The 12861-nt window shown below is 41.5% G+C and overlaps 1 protein-coding gene across 1 annotated transcript in view; it reads right to left on the bottom strand.

Annotated features, from left to right (window-relative positions):
* The window catches only part of b3glcta (beta 3-glucosyltransferase a), a 101231-nt gene extending 96324 nt beyond the window's left edge, over positions 1-4907 (bottom strand). The window contains exon 1 of the mRNA XM_080503758.1: positions 4712-4907. Coding sequence (XP_080359884.1) covers positions 4712-4778 — 67 coding nt within the window. The 5' untranslated portion in view covers positions 4779-4907. The remainder of the gene's footprint in view (positions 1-4711) is intronic.
* Between the last annotated feature and the right edge of the window lie 7954 nt (positions 4908-12861).

The following is a 12861-nucleotide window of genomic DNA, read 5'->3' as shown; positions in this document are numbered from 1 at the left end:
TTCTGATTTTCCGACCACCATCTAACAACGACGCACAATGTGACCACTCCACAAACAACCAATACTAAAATAATCAAAGCAACAGCAAAACAAAATGTTAGAGTCCCAAAGACGCTAAAAATCCACATTATTCACCCCGTGTACATTAATGCAACTGGATAAGTCCTTCAAAAAGCTTTGCTTATTTATTTTAGAAATGCAAAGGCGACATACATATGACAACAGGATATCATTAGTTGTGCATTTTGACATTCATCGTTGGTGTCATCACTTTCAGTTGAGAATGAAATTGTGGAGTCAAACTGCCATACTCAGGATTTCAAAATCCATATTGTATTGCACAGTCTGTGTCAGACTTGAGATGCTTCAAATAGCTTGGAACAGATCAAAAAGGACTGTTAAAAAAAAAAAAAAAAGAAATACAATAAAGATTGTTGGAGCATGGTGGTATTTAAACTCTGTGGCTCTCCGGGATCTGGGATCAAACATTACTTTAATCTGAATGTCTTTTTGTTGTGGTCCGTTGGTCGGGGCAGAGTAAGACATTTTTCACTGAAATTAAAGGAGTTGTGAAAACTAAAGAGCTATTCAGTTCATTGATCTAAATTCCTGTTAGTTGCGTCGCTGTGAAAGACCCTTGCAGGGAGTGTCAGTTGTCAAGAAGTGACGGTTGTTCGGAGGCCTTCCGAGACACTTAATGGAATGCGCTCATCATTATCTTTGTGCTTTACTCACTATGACAACTGGAAATGTGACTATGATGAGTGAAAATGTCAGAATCGTGTGTTTGAATTGAGACAGAAAGTCGTTTTATAAACTATTAGAATCACGACCCTTTCCAGAATTCCCCATCTGGACATACATGGATTCATCTTCAAACTGTTGTTCTTTTCACTAAATGTTTGATCAAAATTGCAAAGCTAAGATTGAACAGATCACATCAATATCGCAATTATTAAAACTGCATCATGTCTAACAGTGTTTGCAAAACATATAAAATTTTGACATTCAGCTTTCAAGATATATTTATAAATCTGTCATTCTGTGCAAAAATAGCTTTTCAAAGGCAAGAGAGAGAAAGAAAACCAACAGTAAACATGAACATAAGCTTTGTGGGATGAAACAGGACTGAGTTTGACAGCTCAGGCTTTCAATCAAGTTTACTTGTTGAGAAATTCTTTACACTTAAAATCAGAATTTTCATTGTAAGCAAGAAGCAAATCTGTAATAGTAGGTACATTGAAATTGTATGAAGGGATGGTTTCATGAAACACCTTCTTCCTGTCATCCATGCATCTTCAATAACTGTCTGAAGACGCCATTGTCCAGGAGGCTCACTGGTGTGGAAAGAATGGATTCAGGGAACTGGGTGGCTGTACTTTCAGACCTCTTCAATCAGACGCTTTTGACATGTCGATGCTTTGTGTTGCCATGACATCGATGTGGCGCATTACTATAAATTGGCCTTTTATGGTTGAGAGGTTTCGGAGCAGAGTGAAGGCAGGTGGACAGTGGGTCCTGTCCACAACGAGCCAAAATTCTCTTTTTTTTCCCCTCTCTGTCGTTCTTGAAACCGTTCCCATCCATAACGCACAATGAAAAAGGCTCAAAAAGATGTAGTTCATAGGACAGGCCTATAGGCGGCGTTGTAACTGTCACAGAAATACAGCAAAAAATGGAGAAGAAGTCACGGAGCCTGCAAAAACTGAGAAATCTAAAGATGCAAACGTGTGTCTTATCCATCCACACGTCAATGCCGAGAAGGCATTGATGAGAAGGCGTTGATGTGTGAAGCCCGTATTCCAAAAATATATTAATAAAAAAAAAAAAAAAGGATGATCAGCCAAAAACAATGCAGTTCCATAAACCGACGTTGTCATGTGGACAGGGCCACAGAGAGACAACAATCTCACACACACACACACACACACACACACACACACACACACACACACACACACACACACACACACACACACACACACACACACACACACACACACACACCAGCAATTTTAAAGTCACGAGAGTACGAACCACTGCTCCACCTTGCCACTCTGCTCATACCACTAGTGACAGGAGTTTATATACGTCTTTTAATCAAACACACAGGACGGGCAGAATATGGATTTTTGTCGCACACACAGGACTCGACCACATCTTTCAGCTCCTCCTGATATGAACCAGACCGAGGCAGTAATCCCTGCAGACCTCAAAATGCTGAATGTAAAAGTATGAGACGGCTCTGCAGGGCATCTTTACACAATGCCTTTAAACACTCTCAGCTTGCTTCCCCTCATTGTGAAAGGAGCCACATCAGCAGCTGGAACCCTTACGTTCCCTCGAATTCCCTGACCCGCTCACGCCGTCGGCCACAGATGAGACACTCCGGCCTACAGCGGCTACAATCTCATTCCTCCGGTCACTGTCCTAAATCTGTAATGGTGGCGAGGTGGTCAGAACAAAGGCTGGCGTTTGAGAGGTGCTCTCTGCGGCTCGGCGCTCCACTCGCCACCGTCACTCACATCAATCTCTGAAATCCTTTTTACCGTCACTGGATTGAGCCGTCAGGGTGGTGGGGGAGGGCTTTCAGGAGAGAGCGTGGCAATCATAGGAACTGTAGTCTTTGAGCTATTGTGTTGGATTTCAGTTAAATTTATACCAACCATTTTTTATAATTATAAAAACAAACAATGCTATGAAAACTTTCCAAGTGGCTGAGTTTGGAGGAAACCTCAAAGCCTTAGGAATGCACCATTTTCTCGTTTCATCACGTTCATGTAAAATACAGCATATATGTCCTTTTCAAGGAATTTCAGCTTTAAAAAAACACACCTGTTTGTGCACAGACCATTGCACTACCCCTCCACCCTCCTTACACCCCCCCCCCCCCCCCAATTGTGCCCCGATGGGGTTTTAAACACTGTCTGGGAGCCTCATTCTTGTGAGGTGCTGCACTTCATCCTTGACCACATCGCAAGCTGCTCCAATGCACGTCAGACATGACAGTGGCCTGAAACCCCACAGGCGACATCATTGAAAAACAGCAGCGGTGGCACAGTAATGTCACCAGACTGGCCACTCTCCAGACCGCGGCTGTGCTTCGACGGAGGCTCCATGAATATTGCATACTGGGAGAGCAGACAAGTATCCTTGTCAGAGTCTCAAGCCCAACTAAATGTGCTTGACTCGGTGCCAAATACACAAACACGGCGGTGTTGCTTGATGGAGGGTGGGGGGGGGGGGGGGGGGGTGGGTGAAGACCACGTCTGCACACATCACACTCAACTTATTGTATTTCTGACAAATCCATAAACCCAATGTTTCTGTTGAAGCTGCAGAATCTTACATTCTCATCCCCTAATTGCATATGGATCGCACCAAAATACTTTTTTTTTTTTTTACTTGATATTGGAAAAGCTTTTCATTCATATCCAGCAAACGAGAAAAGTCTTGAAATGAATGGGGACGTGCTCATGTGACATGAGTGCAATCAAGTGTAAAGAAGGCAGAGATGCAAAGTAAAAGACTGACCAAGTGTAGGTTAAAAACTCATTATCCTGTGTGGAAGTGTAATTAATAATGAATCAGTGTGACCAGAGGTAATTTCTTGCAGCATTAAGATTCATAGATTCTCCGTTGGCCTGTAACCTGTGCATCTGTGGAGGCTTGAACGTGATGGTATTTTATCATTTTATGTGTCTGTCATGGGCGGAAGGTCCATTTTTCTGCTGCAACGGCATATTTAGTGATCTTTAGGTGTTTGACTTGTTTTGTGGCAGATTTCGGTGTCCAGGAGTGGAACGGACCCTCTAGTCCTCTTAAGTCAGTACAGGTGGGGCTGCACATGGTCGACTGGGCTAAATGTAATATTGGTCACAGTGTAACTCTCCCTACAGCTGCAGCACACAGCTGTCCCTGTGTGTGTTCACATCTAATTGAAACACTTCACCAGTTGTTTAATTCTAACTAAAATTTTGTGCAAAAAAAAAAAAAAAGTCTGAGAATGTGTACTAAAAGTGCATTGCATCTCTTTCATTGCCATTTTTCTTCTCCACCTTCACAGTGACTAAAAAGATAAATAAACCATGGTATTAACAGCAGTAGGCATCTCATCATCGACTTTGGCAGCGACATTTGCAGAGACTGAAAGAGAGAAAAATCCAAGCCGAATCTTTCGGGAGGCTCCAGCCTGGAGAGCAGTGATCCGAGGGGTCGCTTCACTCCTGCCGGGAGGAAGCGACGCAGCTTATCGGGGGGGGGGGGGAGAGAGAAGAGGAAGAGGAAGAGGAGGAGGAGGAGCACATTTTAAAAGAACATTTCACAACTGTGCGTAATGAGACGTTTCCCCCGCGATCGAGCCCGACGAGCTCAACTCAAAGTGCATGAAGCCACATGGCGGAGTGAAAATCCCCTTTTCAACTCCTCGGGAAGTTGTGGCGGATCGTGGCTCCGCACTTCTTCCTAAAAAAAACAGTTGTGGAAAAAAAAACGCCGCTGCCGTCGCCGCAAAACCGCCGGATTCGACGCGTAAAAAACCCCAAAAAACAACCCAAAACGGCACCGATCTCTCCAAAAAAGCAGACGCGTCACGCCGCCTCTCCAGAAACAAGACAAACTGTCCACTGTTGTCAGCCCGACGCCCCCCTAGTCTCCCCTCACAGCTGTTTCCCGACGTGAGGAGGATCGAGAAAGTAAAGTGAGTACTCACCGGAGAAGGAGAAGAAAACCAAACAGCCTGCCACTTGGTACCAGGCGTGCGGGCTGTTGGAGAGCATCCTGCGGGGAGTCCTGCGTGCGGTGCGGGCGGCGGACAGGGCGCACAGTGCATGGGCTGTCTGTCACTGTTCAGCTAAAGAAAAGAAAAGAAAAAACACCCCACAACAACAACAGAGCTTTTTCCTCCTCCTCGCAGTTCACGGGGAACGGGGAGTGTGGAGTGGTTGAGTGTGGAGGGAGGCATCCCCCCGGCTCGGGCTGTTGTTGCGAGGCGCAGGGACGCGCTCTGCTGGCCGGATGAATTCGTTCAGTCACAGCGCAGCTCAAAACTCTCACCACCACACAGGGGGGGTGGAATACACCCTGAACCAGGGCTGCCAAACTTATTTTAGTTCAAAATATACAGCTCAGGTTGAGCCAACACTGCTCGCAGGGGGGGAACAAAAACACTCAAACACAGGAAGCAAATGAAAATGTTAAGAGAGTTTAATTCAGGAAATGCAAGAGAAACAAATCATAGTATAGCCTTGATGTAAGCGTGTCCAGGAGTTGTCCAATTCATCCATCTTCTAATCTTCATCCACATTCAGGGGCACTGGAGCCGATAGCAGCTCACTTCTGGCGAGGACAGGTGATAAGTAAATGTGTACTTCATATTAATTATTATACTTGGCATAATGGGAATTAACATTGTGCAAGTTATCGTTGATTCATGCATGTTTGTGTTGAACACTACTCACGACTGCAAGGCCACGAGTCGTCGTACCTTGTACTGATGAGAAGAACTGTGCCGCTCTGAGACGTCTTCAAGGTCTCTGGCCTTCGGGCCAAAGGAATATCTTATCTTATAGCATTCCTACCTTCTCAGCTCACATAGAAATGTACTTACACACACACACACACACACACACAGGCCTGAGAACCAGTGTTAACCTTGCTTTGTTCTATCATGGAATGAGAATGTAACCGCCTACTTCAACGGTGTGAATAAAAGCAGGGAAGAACTTGGCAGATTGATGAACGAGCTGTCAGGTGACTTCCCTCTGCCCTCGCGCAAGAAATGTTGATTGTTGTGACTATTATTGCTCTCGATACTGGGGTTGTCTCTCTTCTCTCATTCTTTCAGGTTTTTCACCCAACAACAGGATTCACCCTGGACAGGTGACCCATTGACACACACCCACGCTTTTGGGGCAATTTAACCTCACATGCAATGTTTTGGGACAGTGGGAGGAAACAACCATATTTGAACCCATAACTTTCTTGCCGTGAGGCAAGAGCGCTAACCACTGCACCAGCATAGGAACACAGCTTGTGAAAATCATAGAACTTCATCTTGGATGAACTTCTTTCAAATGTGTTTCCTTAGAAACATGTTTATAAGAGTGTTTAGAAACAAGACAGAGTTTGGTTCCAAAGTTCAAGCAGAAATGCAAGATTGTTTTCTCAGCGGCATTCACACACAACTTAAAGTGCTTCAGAAAGGTTGAGTTAATCAAAACAGACATTAACATGAGATACAAACTGGTAAAATAGAAGTCGTTCTAGTTGGGGCGACATAGCTTGGTTGGTAGAGCAGTCGTCTCTCAATCGGAAGGTTGCAGGTTCAATTCCCATCTCTGCCTGCGTACATGCTGAAGTGTCTTTGAGCAAGACACTGAACCCCAAACTTCCTGGGTGAATTGCACCACCATCCAGTATGGAGTGGATGATGAATAATGCAATGTGAAGCTGAAGTGTCAAGAAAAGTGCTGTATAAAACCAATGCATTATTATTATTATTAATTTTGGACACTTGAACAGATTCAGGAAGTAAAACAATTAAAAAAGACATGTTCAATGCTGCAGTAAACTTTAGTACTTTCAGGCCTGATTTTCACGAGGTGAAATGTTTGTTCTGAAATGATTCAGGAGGTTTGTGGTGAGCAAAATAACTGAACCCAAACTTTCACCTGGTCCGTCACCTGGATTTTATTTCTTATTTCCAAATGTCCACTGAGCTTGCAGCACAAGAAGGAAGAGATTGTAAAGAAATCTACCCGAGAGCCAAATGTGAACCATAAAACCCATATTTTCACACTGTGGAAGGAAACCAGAGGCCAGAGAGCAAACCACCAAACGAAGCCTCAAATTACACTCTATATCTTCAATATTATGGGCTATTGTGCAAAAACAAGGAGAATTCTTGTCTTGAATATCTTCTTAATGCAAATGCACACAACAACTGTGGAAGTTTTATATTTGTTTGTATTTTATTTAGCTTCAGAGAATTTAAAAATGATTAAATGACTTCTAAAATACTTGACCAACACATATTTACCACATCTCTCATATTTTGGAACTCTCTGTATTCACATCTTGGTTTTGGGAGGTTTTTTGTTTTTTTTTGCTCTTGTGAGTTGTTAATTTAAGTTTCCCTTTTTTTTTCTTCTTTTTTTTATCAGACCAAACTATATAACACTGGCTCATGTCCTCTGGTAATCGACAGGCACCATCTTCCTCAAATAAATGAGAATGCAAATGAAAGGCAGAATAAAAGCACAACTCATAGCGCTGAGTCATCGTGGGGGTGAATCGCCCACAAATGTGCTGCGGCCATTGAAATGGTTAGAAATTCAAACATAGAAATTGTGCTGAGCTCACAGCAGATGTGATTCTTACACTATTTATTGTTAAAGTTCAAGGAGAAAGCTACAGGCAGATGTGTGTCATACCCTCATCTTTAGCTTTGAGGTGAAGGTGCTGCACATCTGCCTCATCTGCATCACTTTTCCATGATCGACTTGAGTCGTCATCCGCAGCATCTGTGGTTTTCTGACTGTAACAAACATACGTTTGTCACGAAAGGTCTGCTGCAGCTCTTCTAACTAATTAGTTTCCTTGTGAAGACTGGAAGACTGTGACAGTCTTCAGTCCTCTTTTGTTTTCTTGTTGTTGTTGTTTTTTCTCCCAGGTGTCCTCATTCTGTGTTCTATGCTCCGTTTGCTCCGCTGGTTTTGTTTCATGTCTCCTCATCAAACAAAACCTTGCTTCCTGTTTCCTGATTTATTTTACGCGCCGTTAGCCTGTAGGATTTATGAAATTCTTCTCAGTATTTTTCGGCGGCGTCTCTGCCTGATCTCGTCAAGGCCTGTTTCCCTCTTCATACGTGGACATACTCTCATCAGCCAAAACATTAAGACCACCCACTGTTCATGCTCCCTGATGCAACTAATAGTGTAATAGCTGCTAAAAACCTATTAATTTGTATCTGAAGTGAAACAGAGCTAATTATGTAATAGCATTGCTGGAAGCATAATAATTTTCTTTTTTTTTGTTTTAAATAACAAATACAGGACAGGGACAAAAAGAGGACTGAATAAAAATCTGACAAAACGGAAACTGATAAGCAATGGTGCAACGATGGGAAACAGTATATTAGCAGGTTAGTATGAAAAAATGTCAATATCCATTTGGGACCAACTGGACTCTTTAAAGTCTTTGCCCTGTTCCTGGGATAATTCCTGAACCAATATTTTCTTTGTTGTTATAATAATAACTGAAGAATAACTGAATGTTTCTGACTTCTTTTGATGGAATGAAGCCAACATAGTAAATAATGGTAATGGGGAACCCCCCTAACACAGATTGACTCCTGTCAAAGGCCTTTTGTATGTTATAGTTTCTGTAGATGGTTTCCTATTTTTCACACAATACCGTTCAGCACAAAATGTTTTGTTGCTGCAAAATCCATCCCCAAATGAACACTGATAATCTGTCTCTTTATAATGACACCCAGCTTTGGACTTCACATGCTTCCTCTTTTGAGTTGCTTGTTGCTACTTTCTAAATTGTGTCTGGTTTATTCTACATTATTTGGACATCACATCTTCTAAAGAAGATCTGTTTTCACCTTCAATCTGCTCCGGGTTTCCTTTTCCAAGACAACGTGGGAGAGAATAAACTATGGTTCACTGACTTCTGACTCACTTTGTTTATTGTAGCAATTAATTGACAGAGATTAGTGACACCACACACTCTTATTGTAAGCAGGTGGCCTAATTAAGTAGAGTAACTGGAAACAATCGCGTTTGTGTTCTGGGCCTGTAAATATGCTTTGTTACTGAGTCACTAGTTGCATAATTAGATTACTTTGTTCCCTGAAGATTCTCACTGTGTTGGGCTGTTCATGGTCACAAGACAGCAGCTTTCTGTTGTCGTGTTTCATTCAGTCTCAGTGAAACATGGTGCTAGTTAGTATTAACCAGTATTTTTGTCTAGATATTATTTCATTATTTAGAATCCTCATGTATTTGTGTGTTTACATGTATATTGGTCCATAATACTGTGTGTTTCCTGTTATGGGAAATTATCCAGTCAGACATTTATATTAACTTCTAAAGTCAAAATGTGTTCATTTTTCTTTTACTTTTTATTTTTTTCTCAATTATGAAAGCCACCATTTGAAGAGAATTGCTTTTTTTTCTGGATGTTGTAATGAAGCTGAGAGGTTAATGATCCTGTAGAAATGAGTCTAAGTCTGGATGCAACAGTGGCTGATTTTGTGTTTTCACAGAAAAAGTAATAAGACTAAATCAAGCAGAATGTTATCTGTTTGGCACCGTCTTTTCATTTTAGTTTTTGATTTCGCTCCAAGGCTTTAACAAGAACGTGCAAATAGGCTTCACCCTCACCAGGCAATTGAAAAATCTTCTATACGTGGTCTCACTGCTTAAATAAAATACCGGTATACGTATTTCGCAACACAGGCGCTTCCCCTCTTATTACTGCAGATTTTTTTTCTCTGTCTTCGGCTCTTTGTTCTGCGGTCAGACTGTCATATAAATGGTATCTGCTGTAAGACAGGAAGGAAATTATATACATTTTCATGTCAATCGGATAAAATAGCTAATGTGTTGACCATTTGATGAGGTTTGCAAAGAAATCAGAACCATAGTGTACAAATGAGCCGTGTTGGGATTAATGGAGACGTAACTGCTACTAAGGGTGAGAGGATGAACTCTTCTTCACTCCTGAACAAACTGTCTCCTGCTGACAGCAGCATGGACCAAGTTCAAATCAAAAGCCTTTCCAAAGATCCAAAGATAAACATTAGCTTGCTTTTATCAGAGTATCCTCGTGTATCTCAGCAGTTTTGTTGCTGGTTCTTTTGCTCACAGCTGAAAATTGATGGAATGATGGAACTCTTAACAGACGACAATTGGTGCTCTCTTCTGGCAGTACAACGCTTGATAAGATAAGACAAGATAAGATAAGATAAGATAAGCCTTTATTGATCTCACAAAGGAGAAATGTACTTGTTACATTCTGCTCTTAAGGACACTCATGAGTAGGAAAGACAAGAAATGTGCAAAGAATAGAGGTATCTTATGTACAATGACTATCAAGAACTCTAAGGGCCAAAAGTATTTACCGTAGAAGTAATAATAAGTAAAATAAAATAAAATAGAACTAAAATAAAAATAAGGTATAATAGACTATAATAAAGTATAGTAAGTTCTAAGGGGAGCAAAGTATACGGTAAGATGAAATACAAGGAAATTAAACTATGATGGGGGGGCGGCAAAGTGTAGAATAAAACTACAATAAACGTACTATTGTAAAAAAATAATACCAGTGTTGGCAGTGCAGGTTCAGTCCTAACAAGTGGTCAATTAGTGACGTCGACAAAGTAACGTAGATAAAGTGGCACAGATAAAGTGGCATAGATGCAGGGTTATTGCACATACTGTTGCATGTTACTTTACAGTCTTGTTGTCCAGTCTAGCAGCAGTGGGGATGAAGGACTTGCTCCGTCCTGCACTGAGGGTGTCTCAGTCTGCCACTGAGAGCTCCTCAGCTCCTCTACAGTCCCGTGCAGTGGGTGGGTGGTGTTGTCCATGATGGAGGTGGCCTTAGCTACCACCCTCCTGTCGCTTACCTCCTTCACAGAGTCCAGGGGCCAGGGGCCCAGGACGGAGCTGGCCCTCCTGACCAGCTTGTCCAGTCTGTTCTTGTCCCGCTCTGTGCTGCCCGGGGCCAGGGGCCCGGGGCCCGGGGCCCAGGGGCCAGGGGCCCGGGGCCCAGGGCCCAGCACACGGCAGCGTAGTGGAGAGCAGAGGCCACCACAGAGTCATAAAAAGTCCTGAGCAGAGGCCTGCTCACTCCGAAGGACCTCAGTCTCCATAGTAGGTGGAGGCGACTTTGGCCCTTCTTGTACAGGGCGTCGGTGTTGTGCGACCAGTCCAGTTTATTGTTGAGGTGAACACCCAGGTACTTGAAACTGTCCACCTCCTCAATGTCCTCCCCCTGGATGTTCACCGGTGTGTGTGGAAGTCTCTTCCTCCTGAAGTCGATCACCATCTCCTTTGTCTTACTGGTGTTCAAGCACAGGTGGTTGCGCTCACACCAGTCCACAAAGTCCATGTCCATGTGCTCACAGTTTTCACATTTTACGAAATAACAAAGTAAACACATTCTAATAAAGCTTTTTTTTTTTTTAAACATAAGCTTCTTCTATCTATGAGTATCATTCCTTTAAATTGTTTGCTGCTGCTTCAATATGGAGTATATTCAGAAAAGGGGAAAGGGAAAAGGCTGAGGTCAACAAACCTCAATGAAGAGTCACGAAACACAGACGACACACAACTTAAATGTCAGGTCCTATTTCCATTTTATTCATTTTGTGTGATATCTTTTGTAATTTTGATTTGACCTTATTCTATCATGTGCTGATTATCGTCACTGCAGTTTGAGAGCCTTTATGAATACAGGCCGAATTATGTCAGACAATTCTAAGTTATATTTAAGTTACTTTTTTTGAATAGATAGTTTCTTTTAATATCAGGTTAGAAACTCCACGAATATTAAAAGAAATAACAGTGAGTGGTCATTTTCAGTAAATCCCACAACACTGTCGATATGTAACTTGCATAATTGAGGAACTTCAGGAACTGGAACTTTTGTCTTTATTGGACCTGAATTTACAAACCAACTAAATATGTTCTTTTTTTTTCTTTTTTGTAACTAACATACACAGATTTGTGGGCTTATATTGTCACCTGCAATCAAAAAAAATGTCTGTACCTTTTTCAAAATGCAGCAACCAATAATGCAATTGTTGCCAATATATAGTAATGCCAATAATTGCATCAAATTTAAAAATGAAATCAAGCCAATACCATAACATCTGTACAATAATTTAATAAGTTATGACATTCCTGAAGTAGTATTAAAAAATTATTTCATGACTCTTAAGGAAATGTTAGTGCATTTATACATTATACATGTGCAATAAATGAACAACTCAGAGAAAAAATGCAGAGGGACACAATTGAATGTGTGAAAATTTGAAAGGCTAATCAAAAGAGAATCAGTTTTTTGTATTCTTATTTAAGTGTTACAACCAATAATTTAATGAGAACGAGAACATTTGTTTGCAGAACCTAGTTAGCATTGTTATCATGATTGCCGTTAGCTCATATAGATGCTATCTTGGTAGCTCAGGCAGCTCCATCACTGTGTGAAACACTGAGCAGAGAGCGTCTCCTTGGCAACAGACGCTGATGTCCTCTGATCTCCTCCATGAGGTGCCTCTCTCATCCGCTTTGTATGGGACATTTTTTCACAGCTTTTTGGAGATTTATTCGGAAATAATTGGCCATTAATTCCCCCAAATCTAATTGATTGGTCTTTGGATTATGACAAATCATCCCCGATATCTTCATGTAATTCAGGTATGCAGTTTTTGCCAAAATACATACATAAAAAACAATAAATAAAAACATACAGACAAAAACATAACCTTCTCAGCCAACTTTGTTGGTCATCCAACTTTCATTGGCAAAGGTAAAAATAAATTACGACCACTGTATTTCTTGTCGATAAAACTTTATTCTTTACAGTATTTGTGCAGTTTGTTCAAAAGTAGGTGCAGTAGATCACACAGTCATCATATCCATTCATATGTATATACTGGGTATGCTACACCCTCTTGTTATAGGGGTAGTTTTGTATTATATTATTATAGTAGCGACTAGTTATTACATTATTGGTTTCATTGCATTGAGAATTCCTACAATTTCTGCATTATTGGCAGGTATTACATTATTAGTTGCTGCAGATCACCTGTATGATTGCATTTACACTAACTGCTCTGAGTAT

The sequence above is a fragment of the Blennius ocellaris genome (genome assembly GCF_963422515.1).
Source record: "Blennius ocellaris genome assembly, chromosome: 2".
Classification (NCBI taxonomy): domain Eukaryota; kingdom Metazoa; phylum Chordata; class Actinopteri; order Blenniiformes; family Blenniidae; genus Blennius; species Blennius ocellaris.
This window is presented reverse-complemented; position numbering and strand designations above follow the sequence as displayed.